The sequence below is a fragment of the Elephantulus edwardii genome, unplaced genomic scaffold (genome assembly GCF_000299155.1).
Source record: "Elephantulus edwardii isolate Elephantulus edwardi_28Jun2011 unplaced genomic scaffold, EleEdw1.0 scaffold00318, whole genome shotgun sequence".
Classification (NCBI taxonomy): domain Eukaryota; kingdom Metazoa; phylum Chordata; class Mammalia; order Macroscelidea; family Macroscelididae; genus Elephantulus; species Elephantulus edwardii.
The window spans coordinates 1,631,515-1,647,208 of NW_006400068.1; the positions used below are offsets into that span (position 1 = coordinate 1,631,515).

The 15,694-nt window shown below is 38.2% G+C and overlaps 1 protein-coding gene across 1 annotated transcript in view; it reads right to left on the reverse strand.

Annotated features, from left to right (window-relative positions):
* The window catches only part of HMCN1 (hemicentin 1), a 763,653-nt gene extending 750,918 nt beyond the window's left edge, over positions 1 to 12,735 (reverse strand). The window contains exons 1-2 of the mRNA XM_006901311.1: positions 12,527 to 12,735; positions 12,206 to 12,489 (exon numbers count right to left, since the gene is read on the reverse strand). Coding sequence (XP_006901373.1) covers positions 12,206 to 12,473 — 268 coding nt within the window. The 5' untranslated portion in view covers positions 12,474 to 12,489; positions 12,527 to 12,735. The remainder of the gene's footprint in view (positions 1 to 12,205; positions 12,490 to 12,526) is intronic.
* Positions 12,736 to 15,694: the final 2,959 nt, after the last annotated feature.

The following is a 15,694-nucleotide window of genomic DNA, read 5'->3' on the forward strand; positions in this document are numbered from 1 at the left end:
TTAGGGCTGTTGTATATAGGGTCACTATGAGTCGCAAGCGACTCGATGGCACCTAACAACAACAACAACATCGTTTTAAGGCCAAATCTAACGCAACGAGATTTTTAATAGTTCAGAAGTTGCTCACCTCTCTATGCCTCGGTCACCTCAATCTTTTTTCTCCAAAGTGTTTCTTTGACCTCAGATTTCATCTCCCCATCTTCTGCACTGTTGTGCTCCAATACATTCAAGATAGCCAGATTTGAAATGCAAACCAAATCATGTCACTCATTGTGTATAATCCTTCAGGATTTCCCTTAATGCTCAGGATGAAATTCAAACTCCTTAAAGCTTGGATTAAACTGTTTTATTCATGCACTTTTTTCAAGTTTCAACGAAAGTCACATTTCCCGAAACTCTTACATCCCACATTGAATTTGAGATCAAATGCACTGGCCTGTGTACATCCTGTCCTTTCCACCAAAACATATATAATGGTATGTTATTATATTGTCATTTTTCTTGCCTTCTCCTAAAAATTGTTAGCTTCTTGAAACCTGTTCCTCATTGTCTTGAAATCTAAAAGGCTAGCATAGTCTCTGACAAATAATTAGTCATCAGTTAGTGAATAAATGAATATAATGGTTGATCTTTGGATCTTGAGTTTCCTGCTGGTTTCTTCGTTACTAGGCAGTGGTCTGGGATTAAAATGTACAGTGTACAAGGAATACATGATTCTCAAATATTGCATGTATTGTTGTTGTTACATGCCATCAAGTCACCTATGACTCCTAGCAACCCTATGAACAATAGATCTGAACCTTACCCTATCTGTCCAATCCTTATGATCACTGATATGCTCACACCCATTGCTACAGGCACTATGTCAATCCACTTGTTGGGGGTCAGAATGGAGCTGAAATTTACCTAGTTTGAATTGTTCTTTGCCTGTAGGTGTAGGCCAAATTATCCAAGTATTTTGTACAATTTCATCTTTCAGTTTATTTTATAATGAATCTTATTGTATAACTCTTTTCCCTGAGGAATTGTTTTCTTCTAATAGTTCTTCAATCTGTCTTGGCAAATGTGACTTACTCAATAGGCAAGAGCAACACCATTCATTCTACAGAACTTTTAAAAGATGTCTCATATCAATTCTTTTCTTTAACCTGAGAGTATCATTAAGGCAGGGATGAAATTCTCCTCTTCCCCACAGAACTGGAGAATCTTCATGCAGATTATCAGAAGGTATACAAGGGAAGCTCAAGAGTCCCTGTAAATTGTTGGTGGGATTGTAAAATGGTGCAATCACTCTGGAAGGCACTTTGATGTTTCATCAAAAAGATTAACATAGAAATTCCGTATGACCCAACTATTCCATTGCTTGGAATATACACCGAAAAAATAAGATCTGAGGCACAAATGGAGACTTGTACACCAATGTTCATAGCAGTGTTATTCACCATCGCAAGAACATGAAAACAACTTACATTCACACAATGGAATACTAACGCCCCATACAGGAACAATGACTTTGTAAATTATTACCTAACTTGGGAGCGACTGGAGAGCATTATGCTGAGTGAACTAACTCAGTCCCATAAGGACAAATACTGTATAAAATCATTATTGTAGCATGAATATGAAGATCCAAGGGGGGTAGAGTAAAAGGAAAAGGTGAGGATGTGCGGGGGTAGAAGGGATTAAGCATAGGGTCACACAAATTGATTAGGAGCTGTGAAGGAAATTGGTAGAACATGATGTAAAAAACAATGTGTTGGAATTTTGTCAAATAAACTCTGTGTGTGTGTGTGTGTGTGTGTGTGTGTGTATGGCTGTAATATATATAGTATATTTACAAAATTCAAACACTATCCATTTCCTTTGCCACCCCTCGTCAATTTGTGTGACCCTATGATTAATCCCTCCTCCCTCTGCAAATCCTCACCCCTGTCCTACTACCCACCCCTCCTTGGGTCTATATCTAAATATCTATAACTATATATCTATAAAATCCCTGTAACAATTTACAAAAACCACCAGTGATGTGGAGCTTTTGTTTTCACAGTGCTCCTTAGAGATAACTTCACTTATTACAGCATGCCTCCAGTAGTTTAGTTAAAACTGGGCAGTGGAAAGTCTGTCTGGCAGCATATAATGGAGATATTCCAGATTGTATACAAATCCCTTACGAAATCACCAGCTATGCAACTATTCAAAGACTTCCCCAAGACTCAGCCATTTATCTAAGTCACAATTATTCTTCCCCTTCATATTCAATAGGCAAATACACAACTACTATGTTGTCAGTATTATTATTCTTAGGAAGCTCTGGTGGCCTAGTGGCAAGAAGTGGGACTGCAATCTTGAAGGCATGCAGTTAAAGCCCACCTCCTAATGTGCGATTAACTGCCTCTGAAAACTAGCTGGATGCTCAGCTATGGGTTGGTTCCAACTCGACAGTACATAACAACAACAATATTATTATTATTATTGCTGTTATTATTATTATTATTATTTATTTAAAAAGCAGGATCATGGATTTTAAAAGCAAGATCAAAATTCTTAGAGGAAAAAAATTCTCAGAAAAATTATATGTTCTTGGCTCCATGATTACTTCACTTACACATTCATTCATTCCTGAAATTTTTCTGGAGTCATACTAAGTGTTAAGTCTGTAAAAGGAATGTAGAAGTCACTACTCAAGGAAATCAATTATTTTTTTTATAGGGGGGAATATATGTAAGAATGGTTAAGCACAGGCCATCTAGAATGCCATTGTGCATTTAACTCAAGAACCATGGACAAAGACAAATTGTGATTTAAACTTACCCAAAAAAATGAAAACATCAATCTTAAAGAGTCAAAAAGGATTAAGTTAGAATACAACAGGGCCTCCACAAGAAAAAGACAACCTAATTACAAAAGTGACAAAAGACATGTAAACACTTTTCACAGGGGAAAACGTCAGGATAGCCAACAGACAAACAAAGAATACTCAAAATCACTGGCAATAAGTGAGATGCAAATCAAAACCCAATGAGAAATCATCTTACCCGGTAACAGTGGCAAAGTTTAACAGACCAGCAAGCAATAAATGTTGGAGAGGATGCAGAGAGATAGGAACTTTGATACACTGTTAGTGAGAATGTAAAATGGTACAACCACTCAGGAATGAATGCTGTTTGCCTTTTCCTCAAAAACTTGAACATAGAAATTCCCAGCTATTCCACTGATAGGAATGTATCTTAAGAAAATTAGAACTGAGACATAAATGGAGAAATTCCCAGCTATTCCACTGATAGGAATGTATCTTAAGAAAATTAGAACTGAGACATAAATGGAGACCTGTATACCAATATTCACAGCAGCGTTATTCACAATCACAAGAACATGGAAACTGCCCAAATATCCAACCACAATTGAATGGATTGAGAAATTGTGGTACCTTCACACTATGGAATACTATGCAGCACTCAGGATTAACAATTTTGAAAATTACTACATAACTTGGGAGAGACTGGAGAACATTATGCTGAGTGAACAAACTCAATGTCATAAGAACAAATACTGCATAAGACCACGATTGTAGAAACAGAAAGATAATTAGTAAAACATGGATGAGGATCCAAGTTGGGGGAGGGGGGGGCGGTGGAATAGAGGGAGAGGGACGAAGGGTAAAAGAAATGGTAAGGATCTGGAAAGATAGGGTAATGTTGACCATAATTCATTGGTGCTTAATTTTATAAAACTTAATGCACGAGAATGACTGTATGAAACACAATGTGAATGAACAATAGCGTGAAACACAATGCATACAAACTTCGTAAGGAAACCAATAAAAATATAAAGTCAAATTAAAAAATATTATAAATACCAGTTTCAGTCAATTCTATTCCAACTAATGTTGTTGTTGTTATGTGCCATCGAGTCGCTTGCCACTCATAACGACCCCACGTACAAGAGCTCTACATAATAGCAGTCCTGAATGTGCCAGAATTTAAAAAAAAAAAAAGTTAAAAAAACCCAACCCATAATGAATGGGAATGATTCTATGAAACACAATGTGAATGAAGGACCATGTGAAACACAATACACACAAACTTTGTAAGCAAACCAACATAATTTTTAAAAAAAAATAAAAAAGGATTCTGTTAACTGGAAAGCATTCTTACATTTACAATATTCAGTTTATCAATATTTGATCTTTGTACTTTGAAAGAATGTTTTTATTGTGTGAAATGAAACATCTCTATGCATCTTCATAAATACCAGTGATAAAAAATCCACACTCTCAGGTTCAAATATTTATCATTGTGGAAAAACAAAAGTTACTAGTGTCTACCCAAAATCTCCCAATCTTTCGTTTTAGTCTATTTCTTCCAGTTAGTTTTCTCTTGCACCAAACAGACCAATCTTTTGAAATATTATGAAAACTCTTCTTCCTGAAGCATGAAATAGAAGGAGAAATAGTAGCTTCATGGCTTTTTTTCTACCTATACAAATTGAAATGGAAAATATTTTAAAGTGAAATTTAGGTGACCTACATTTGCAGTAATTTTCAGAATGTGAATTTTCAATATGTTCCTTATAAAAATATTTCTATTCAGTATGACTTTAGGTACATTTTCTCTTCTCAGAAAAATAGCCTAAGTGACTCATTTTTTTAATCAAATAAATACTGGTTCACACTTTGATAATCACCCACTAATAAATTGCTTTTATCTGTAGAGAAACAGGCATAGTGAAGTTAATTCTCTTAAATTACAAATGATGTGTAACAGAGTAAGGATGAGAACACAAGTATTCTGTCTCTTACTGTCAGTTCTTTTTTACTACATAACAATTGCACTTTATAAAATACTAGTTGAAATATTTATCAAATTTAGATTCTATGAAAGCCTTCTGAACAAAACTTTTATACAAACTAAGTTCTATGAACAAAACAACTGGATACAAATATAATTACAAGGTTTCCAATTCCTTTTCTCCATTCTCCTGAATTTATTCCAAACAGGTTTTTACTTCTCTCACTATTCTTGTTACAACACCAGTAGTGATGCCCACATTGTTAGCTCCAACAACCAATTCTTAGTCTTTCTCTTAATTGACTGATAGGCCTTTTTCCATGAAACATTTTCTTAGGATTTCTAAGACAATTAACTCTCCTTCCACTTCTCTGACTTCAATTTCTTAGACTACTTTGCTGGCTTATCCTGATCTCAATCATAAACATTGCAGCATCCCAAAGCTCAATCCTCAAAAACCCTCTCTGCTCTTAATATCTTATAATCAGCCTCTTGAAATGCTTTTATCTAGCCTCATGAACTTGAACATCATCTGCATATATATTTTTGGATCCGAAAGTTACACCACTAGCTCGGAATTCTCCCTTTGAATTCAGATCTTATATATTCAATTGCATTCTTAGTATCTCCACTTAGCTTTAAAAAGTCATCTCAAACTTAAACACGGGAACAAATAAAGGCCTTATCTCCCCTGCTCAAACCTTCATTCTAAACTTAGTAAATGGCCATCCATACTTCTGCTTGTTCAAGTCAGAATCATTTATGTTGTCATCTATTTGTTTGCTTTTCTCCTATCTCACATCCAGTCCATCATCAATTTTTTTGTTCTTTTTCTTTCAAAATATACACAAACTCCCAACTATTTATCAAAATCTTCACAACTGAAAACTTGACTCAAGATAAATAATCAATCAACTCTTTTGAAGCAAAGTTGATGAAGCTTCATCTCACATATTTTGGGAGTGTTTTTAGGAGCAGCTATTCCTTGGAAATGGACATCATGCTTGGAAAGGTGGAGGGACAGTGAAAGAAAGGAAGACCCTCAATGGCATGGATTAATGCAGTCTGTGACAATGAATTCAAATGTGTCGGGGGATGATAAGGATAGCATACGACAGGTCAGAGTTCAGACCTCCTGTTCATGGGGTAGCTACAAATTGTACTCTACTCAATAACATTTAACAAAACAGCTGCATTAGCTTTGTGTTGTGGTATTGGAGCAAAGTGCTAAATATCCCATGAACTGCCAAAAGAACAAGTAGAGATGTCTTGGAGAAAGTGCAGCCAGAGTGGAGTGCAGCCAGTGCTTAGAAGCAAGAATGGTGAAGCTTCTTTCCCACACACTTTGGGCATGTTGTTAAAAAGGGCTATACCTTGGAGAGAGACATCATGCTTGATAGGTCAGTGTGTCATCAAAAGAGAGGAAGACTCTGAACGAGATGACTGCAGCAACAAATTTGAGTATGTCAGAGATGACGAGAATGGCACAAGATAGGAACTGGTTCATAAGGTCACTAAGAGTCATGTTTGACTCAATGACACGTATCAACAAAAGAACACCTGGATTATGACAATAGTCTGCAAACTGTTGTCCTTGTTTGGGCTCTTGCTCCACATTATTTTCAAGTAACAGAATGATCAGGTGATCATGTGAATACATAAAGCAGATCAAGTCACTGCCTACTTCCCAAACTCTAATGTCATTCTATCTTATGCAAAATAAAAGGCAAAGTCACAGAAACCTGCAAGCCTCTTCGTGTCAGCCTTCTTAACTCCACCCTCATCTCTCACTGTGCTGCAGCCACACCTCTCTTTTCATTACTGCGTGAACATGCCAGGGTGCTCTTGCCATGATGGCTTCTCATCCAAAGTTCCGCTGACTGAAACCATAGTAGCCCAAAATGGCCTCAATGCTCTCTTTCTACTCCGTTCAAATCTTTGTTCAAATATGATCTTTTCCTTTTGGAGTTTTCCTGACCACCATAATTAACATTTCTGCATTCTCAACCAACCTCAAATGCCCTCTGTCTTTTTCTCTTTCTGCTTTTTCCATAGTAGTTATCCCCATCAGACACACTATATGCACTCATTCTTTTCTTTATTGCCTACCTCTCCCTAACAGGTTGTCATTTCCATAAAGGCAGGAACTGTTAACATTTTTATTCATTTCCATTCATTCCTCAATACCTAAACAAAGCCTGAAATATAATGTGAGTGAGTGAATGAATGAAAATTGGCAGAAGTTAGCCTAGGAAAAAAGTGGGAACATGATCATTAAAAAGGAGACATTTTCTTGATACAGTGAACAATATCTTCAAGAAATACCAATTCCAGAATTGCGGGGCACTTAAACATCAAAAGAAAGAATCTGTAAAGTACTTCAAAAGTTTCAGTGATACTCCGAAAACCTATTTTCAAGATGGCAAGTCAATAAATGTGTTTGTAAGTGCCAAATGACTAATTCATCATACCAACTTGATACTTCAGACCTTCAAAACTGTGGCCTGAAAGTTGGATATGTTAAGAGACTTACTTCTTATGCACACCCATTTTTACCATGGTTTGGTTCATGATAGCAAGGAGCTGGAAACAACCTAAGTGCCCATCAACAAACGAATGGATAGAGAAGCTCTATTCACACAATGAAATACTATGCTGCATTGAAAAACAAGGAACTCATACAATATTATTCAAAATGTGTGACCCTGGAGGACATTATGCTGAGTGAAGTACCTCAGTCGCAAAGAGACAAATACTGCATGATGCCACTGTTGTAAAACAGGACTGACATCGGGGTTGGGGGCAGACTGAGAAAGATGGAATAAATAATGTATACTGCATTGAAACAGATGAGGGAGGAAACTGTTTAAAAGGGATGTGTGATTAGGTGTTATTGTCATGACAGGAGTCCAGAATGAAGCCTGCATAGTGGAGTGGACCTGGGAGGAAGTATTGTAAAACAATGGAGGGATTTTTCTTTTACTTTTCAAAGAGAAGAGTGTACTGGGGAGGAGGGGTGGGAAGGAAGAAAAAGGCAACAAAGAATGAATGGAAATCCAAAGTCCGTAAATTTTCATTAAAATTAATTTAAAAAGTATTAAAAAAGAAACATCCTTCTTATTGGCAGTATTGTACTGCCTTTATCTGTAAATTTTAAAGTTTGACTATATAAATTATCAATCCCTCCTGAAAGGACCATCCAGGATCGTGAGTGGGATTATTGCCATTTTACACCATATTTTTGCAAAATATAGCTTAATCATAATCTCACACTGAAGATTTTGCATCACTTTTGCTATTACCATTCTTTTAAGTATTATAAGCCAAAAGAATTTACACCTTAATGTGTCATTCTAGAACATTCCTTAAAAAGAATTGGAGATATTGGTGTTTGTTTCTGACATTTTAATTTGAAAGCAATATGCTGCAAGATAACGTATTTAACAATATTTGGTGGCAAATATTCAAGAAATAGTTTACATCTGTAAATAAAATTAAAAAAGAACTTGCTCGACACATTGTCCCATTCTGTTTCCTTCTGTCTCTACTCCTTGTTTACAGAGAGAAGAGAAAATGAGAGGCCAAGAAGCCAAGTCAAAAAAGAGCGCATGAGTCTTCTCTAAATTGTGTTCTGAGGAATGTATTCACATACATTTTTTTTATTTTTTAATTTTTTTGTGCGTGTACCATCAAATCAGATCTGACAAGTACAGGAGGAGATTGTCCCTCCTTCTCCAGCAGAGCATCTAGGGGATTCAAACCACGCACCTCTGGTATGTACATACATTTTGACTGTTGTAAAAACATATACCAAAAATTAGTTCATTGCATGTGGTTATGAAAGTTGAAAACCCATCTGAAGCACAGTTAGCATCAAAAATTTTATTTGAGTTTTCATGACCACTGATCAATCTTCTTCAGCACCTACTGGTGTTACAATCTGAATTCCCTACATACCCATACTCTGAATCATTCCAGCACCTCATTGCCACTTTGATAGGTATTCTTCCACCCCTGTATCTATGATTCATGTGTGTTTTAATTTTTGCTCTAATCTTTACTTCCAAATAAACATCTTTCTCCAAGTCTTAATACAGAAAGAAGTCTATATAAATCACCTGCAAAGACTTAAAGGTTTCTGTCAAAAGCCTCATATTTTTCATTACTTCCTCTAGTTAACAGTTTGAATCCAGTAGCTGCTCTGAAGGGCAAAGATGAGCAATCTTCATCTGTGTGATTCACTGTCTCTGAAAATGTGCTGAAGGGTCTGCTATGAGTCAGCTCCAAGTCAGGAGGACTAAATAGCACCAACAAATATGATAACAAGTGTCACAGGGCTTGGAAAAGTGAAAAGTATTCAAGGAGCTCTGGTGGCAAAGTCTGTAGGAAGTTGAACTACTAACCCAAAGATGGTGCCTGTCTGGTGGTTTAAGTCTACCAGTGGTTCCAAGGGAGAAAGATAGATGGTCTCCTCCCATGCCATCTGCAGTCTCTGAAAATGTGCTTGAGAGTCAGTTATGAATCAGTTCTGACTTGACATCTCTGAGTCGAGTTTGAGTTGACCTTATCATATTAAATACTGCACACTTGCTTAAGTGGCAGTTGTATCACCAGCCATAGGAAATTGTGTTGGGACTATGAAAAAAAGTAAAAATGCAAAATCATAAAACAGTTGCAATGAGATTGGCATGAATTAGTAAAGTCATGGCTAGAAATTCCGTTCTGACCCATAATGACTCTATAAGACAGAATAGTACTGCCCTATAGGGTTCCTTACTTGCAAATATTTATGGGAGCAGACTGCTTCATTTTTCTTCCACTAAGTAGCTGGGGATTAAAAGATTTAGCAGTACAACACTTAACCCACTGCACCACCAAAGCTCTTTAGTTTTTATTCTTTTACATTTTCAAATCCAATTCTTTCAACTTATAGCTGAGGAAGCTGAGATTCAGAATGATATGTAACATCTCTAGTCTCTCACATTCAAAGAGCCAATGCTGAGTCCAAGGTATTTTCTATCATTCCAACCTGATGAGCAAGCAGAACCATAAGTGAATTAGAAACTCAATGACAAAGAGAGGCAATGTTTCAGATTCTCACCAAAAAAATACAGTCTATTAGAGTGAAATAAAAGACTAATTTTTTCCCCTTCCATTTCCCTTCTTACCATCAGAAACATTCTAGGAATTTTTTTAAAATTCTTAAAAATTCTTTGTTGTTTAGTTGTTGTTAGGTGTTCTTAAGTCAGGTATGACTCATAGCTACAATATGAATAAAATATATGAACCCTGTTCTATCCTGTGCTGTCCTCATACTTCCTGACAAGGAAGAGGCCATTACAGCAGTCACTGCATCAATTTACCTGGTCCCTCCTAGCAACATGCCCAAAGTATGTGAGGTGAAGCGTCATCTTGCTTCCAAAGAGCACTCTAGCTGCACTGTCTGTAAGATATATTTGTTTATTCTTTTGGCTATCCATGGGATAAAAGTCTTAGATAACAACTTCTTGGCCACTTGTCTCTTCTTTAGAATCACAATAGAAATAAAATTAATATTTTACCAAATTATGCATAGATAATTTTTATGGAACCAATTTAAATTAATCATTTTCTCATATAATTTAATTCAAAAAAGCTCTAATTTATTAGTCATTTGCTATTAACATGCCAAGTTTCCCCCACTTTGAATTATGATTGCTAAACTATAGGAAAGTCAACTCCCACAAGCATGCACACTTTCCTATTTGGTAACAATTGAAAAGACAGCACATAACAATACAATTCACTCAGATAATTTTCGTATCACTTCAAAATATCATAAATGTCCTGTTTCCATTTATGAGTTGAGGCAATTTCTAGGTTCTGTTTGCAGAATCTTAATTTCAAAAGGTTTGGTTTTTGTGAGGTTTGGGTTTGTTTTGTTTTTTTTTAAAGAAGAAAAGCAGTTTGTGATATTCATTTAAAAAAAATTCTATTTTTAAACTAACTTCAGATTCATCCATATAGAAAAAAATGTTTGTAAGCTAGTCCAAATAATAAAAGCTTGAACTACATTACAACTGGCAACATGATATAATTAATTAAAACATCAAAATACATGAGATTTTAATAAGACAAGAAATGATCATTCTTTATTCAAATATAAAAAAAATTCCAAATTTAATTAGTATAGAATACACACACACAACACAAGCTAGAGAGGTTATTTTTGTCCTTTGAAGAACAACAACAAATCCCAGAAATTTCTAATTTCTTCTAAATTCCTCCCAATAACATCTTCTGAAACAACTGGAGCCTGCCACATATAATACCTATCAATATATATATAAACTCTTACATGTTGTCTGCTAACTGCAGAAGGAAGGAATTTGAGAGTCTTAATATCAGGCATTCATGAGGAAGCTGTATCAAAGTCTTCTAGGGGAGAAAGCACATTTCAAAGAAGGAAAAAACGTGGGAGAACAGTGGGGGAGGACATTTTAGACACCACCGCCTTATTTCTTCAACTGGGCAGCAGTAATACATGCTAATAAAACTCAGGTGGATGTTAGACTGGAAGCCCCAGGGCTCCCCCTCCCACACAGCCCTCTGGGATGACAATGAAGGCTCCTAGGAACCTCACAGAAAGGTACCACTTTAAAGAAAAGTAGAGAAAAAAAAAGTGAATGGGATCATATTACAGTAGAGCAGTTGGAGCCCATGGCTATAGAGCAGAAATACTTATTTTGCTTCAACTACCTTTAAAGCGCACAGACATACCAAATTACATGCATTTCTCCTGGATGTAACATGCACGTTGTGTTTATACCCATGCGGGAACCTAATGATGACCTGGTACAAAGATGAATGGATGCACTTAAGAAATGAATGGCTTCTTTCTGGCTTTCATCTCCTTCACTAGTAGCTATTACTTACCAGCTTCCTTCTTGTCTCACACACAGTTTTTGTTTTGTTTTGTCTTTTCTCCCCTTCTTGTAAGAGAGCTATTCTAACAGCGGTACTTACTCTCAGCGTGGATGTTAGCTTTCTGAGTACTGCTGGCTGAGCATCCATGCCAACTCTGCCTTTTTTAATTAAGCATTTTTTAAACTCAAAGTTGAAGAAGTCAGTTAACTCCGATTAGGGTGTTACTGCTCGCACTTGGTCCTGGTTTTAAGTCGTCGACACTTCCAGCATCTGGGAGACACACTGTACAAGCTCCCTGAAAGCAAGTCATCGAATCCCCAGCTAAGACTTAAGTAGGCATCAGTGAGCAAACTCAGATACCAGGGCGAGTCTTTGTTAGAACTGTATTCAGTTACACATTTAAAAAAAAAAAAATCAACTAGAAACTTCTGACTCTAAAACAATTTAATCGCATTAGAAATCATGTAATCATAAGCAATTAACAAGTACAAAGAGTAAATATTTCTGCTTACCTGGATCATGGAAAGGCACCAAGGCAAAGTTATAAAGAGGTCTCTTAGGTCTTTTCAAAGACGTCTCCAGGATTTTAGAAGCCCCTTCGATCACCTGAACTAAATCATCGTACATAGAACCAGTTACATCAAATACAAAAGCCAAAGTTGAGGCCCCCTCTGGAATCTCCTCAGCCCTGCTTTCCGACTGGGGGCTTGCATCTTGAGCTAAGCAAGAATAAAGAAGAGCAAGGAGGAATACTGTGGGGCCAATATTCAAGGAAAGCATTTTTGTTTATTTGTTTGTTTGAGTTTTAGCTTTTAGGTTGTTGTGTTGTTTATTCCCCCCTGAGCTCCCGAACACTGTGCTTAGCCTTCTTCAACAGACGGAGGATTTCCTCTCCGAGGAGCTCATTAGATCCTCGAAGTCTCTTTGAACTAGCAAAAAAAAAAGTTCGGAGCTGAGAGTCAGATGTGTACAAGCACCAAACTCCAATCCCTCCAGGGGCTGCGAAACAGAGAAGCGGCAGCTTTTGTCTAGACGCAGCTTCCTCGGGTGGCTCCGGACCGCTGTCCGCCCGCGGGCGCAGGAGAGCGTGTCTGGGGGTGTGAGCGGAGCACCCAGTTCACGCCCCAGGGGCGCCGGAGAGCCCTGCGGCGCCGCCGCTCAGTCCGCCTGTCCTCCCGCCGCTGCCGCCGCCGCCGCCGCGCTCCCGGCCCGGCCAGCGACTGAGGCTCCCAACTTTCCACTGTTGCAGCTAAGGAGCAAGGAGGGGAATCCTGGCTCAGCCTCGCCTCCTGATTGGCCAGTTGCAAACGCCCCCCCTTTCTTTGCTCTGGAGCGCCCCCCGCCCATGAGGATAATTCCTCTCTCCTCTGAGTTTAGGGTCAACTCAGTACCCGCGAAAACTAGTGTCAGCTTCACTCCAACCGGCCCTACAAAACCCCGGCGTAAACAATGGCTTTCAAGAATGTGTGACGACAACGTAGACTGAGGGACACCACACTAAGTACCACAAAGGGAATTTGCTTTTTTCTGGTGTACACAATGCTGCTTAAGACACCTCTTTCATAATTGCCCCCAGAAGGCAAGACGCTGCAGTCCAACTTCAGTCCCTACGCCCACAACTCAGCCCCGCCAGGAGGGGGAGCTGGAAATGTCTCTTAGCTGGGCTGCAGCCACACTGCACTATCACTCTTTGATCTCCTCAGGAATTGTGGAATTGAGGGGAAGGGAGAGAGGGGAGAGCTGGATATGCATGGTACTGCAGGAAAAGGGAAAGGCTGCTGGAGGGAAATGAGAGAGCCAGCAGGAACTGGGAAATCTGATTGTAATTAGGAAAGATGATAGACGAGAAGGTAGTTGGACGTGGATATATAGGATGGAAGCCCACCAGAAAAAAAAGCAGACAGTCATGAGAATGGGGAAAGGATGAATTCTTATTCATAAAACAATAAATTCGTATTAAAAGGAAAACTGATTATTAAGAAAAGTTTTTTGTTAGCAAGATTCTGTTTGCAGTGCCATTTGTATCTTTCCTGTAGCATGGTGGGGTACAATAATGCCCTCATTTGCTGTTTCCTGTCATGGAATAACCAAGTGTCAAGTCTTGGCCAAAGATCCATTTTAAAAGTATTCCCTTCTAAGGCATTTTCTTGCCAAAAAGTGAGGAAACCTCACCCTGGAAAACACTATGCAGTTTTTCCGTGTTATAATTACTGATATACATTTACAGTATTAATATTAGAGATAAGAAGGTGAGCAAAAAAAGTCAAACATAGATTCTTTGATTAATTTAAAAAAAAAAATAAAATGCCCTTTCTGGGAAAGGAGTTCTAGTCTGGAACCTAACATTTAAAGAAAGGCAAACAGCAGCATCTTCATCTACATTCAACACATTTATCAGACCACTCCTCAGACATGGCCTGAGGAAGATCTAGCTCTCATAAGCCTTATATCGCTGGCAACTGTCTTCACTTTCCGCTCCAGCGGGCTATGGGGCCAGGGTTTATGATGCCTATAAGTCATGTCACTTAAAGGAAGCACACAGGCCATTTGAGTTGAGTGGGGATATGAGAGGGAGGGGGAACATACTTCCTTTCCAGAGAGTATTTAGAGAATGCTGTTTGAGTAGCCTATTCCTTTGTTTATTTAAAAGGAATTTCATTCGAAGTCATAGAGCTTTCACTGAGACCTGAGCTATTCCACGTGTTCAAGGGAGTCTGGTTAAGAGCTCTGGGTCAGATAACTAGCATTCAAAACTCAGCTCTAATGCATTATACCTGTGCTACCCTCAGCAAGTTACCTAACTTCTTTGAAACTTCATTCATTCATCTGTAAAATGAGGACAGTAATTGCTTTTGTTACTCGCTTATTCATTGTCATCAGGTTGGAACCCACTCATAGCTAACTTATTGCTCATCTTTCTCCCACAGAGCAGCTAGTGAATTCAAACCATCTGCCTTTGGATTGTCAGCACAACTCTTACCACCCAAGCTTCCTGCTCCTGCTGTTGTTAGATGCCACAAGGCGAATACAACTCATTTCAACTCTATGAACAATAGCTCTGAGCCCTGTTCTATCCTACGCCACCCTCACTGTCTCTGACACGCCTGTCCCCATTGCTACAGTCACTGTGTCAATTTATCCCATCCAAGGTCTTGCTCTCCTGCACGGACCCTTTATCCTTCCGAGCATGATGTCCTTTTCCAATGACTGGTCCCTTCTGGCCACATACCCAAAGTTAGTGAGACAGAGTTTCAAAATCATTGCCCTCTACAGAGTAATCTGGGTTCATTAATCTGGTTTCATTCATCTTTCAGTAATCTGGTAATCTCATTCCTCTCCAGGACAGACTTGTTTGTTCTTTTAGCTGTCCATAGTATGGTTAATACTCCCCCAGCACCACAACTCAAAGACATCAACTCTTTTATTATCCTTAGTCATTGCCCAGCTTTCAGATGCAAAGTAATCAGTTGAGAAGACTAAAACCTTAGTCTCTAGACTGACATCATTGCTCTTTAGTACTCTGGAGAAGTCCTTGACAGCAGACTTGCTAAAGCAACTTGTCTTTTGATTTCCTGACAGCTGGTACCAAGAGTGTTGATTTGAGAAAGAGGAAATTATTAACAAACTTAATCTTTTCCCATCGATCATGATGCTGCTGATTGGCTGGGTGATAAGAATCTTTGTTTTCTTGATGTTGAGATGTAATCCATGTTGGAGACTGTAGTCCTTGGCCCTCTGCAGCAAAAGTTTGTTCAGCAAGCAAGATTGTGTCATCTGCACAATGCAAATTATTGGTAAATCTTCCTCCATTTCTGATGTCATATTCTTGTTGATAACGTCAAGCCTCCTGAATGATCAGTTCCATATATAGATTGAAAAAAGTTTGGAGTATTGTTGTTAGATATCATTAAATCAATTCCAACTTACAGTGACCTTATGTGTAACAGAAGAAACACTGCCAGTTCCTGCACCACCTCACAATCGTTACTCTGAGTCCAATG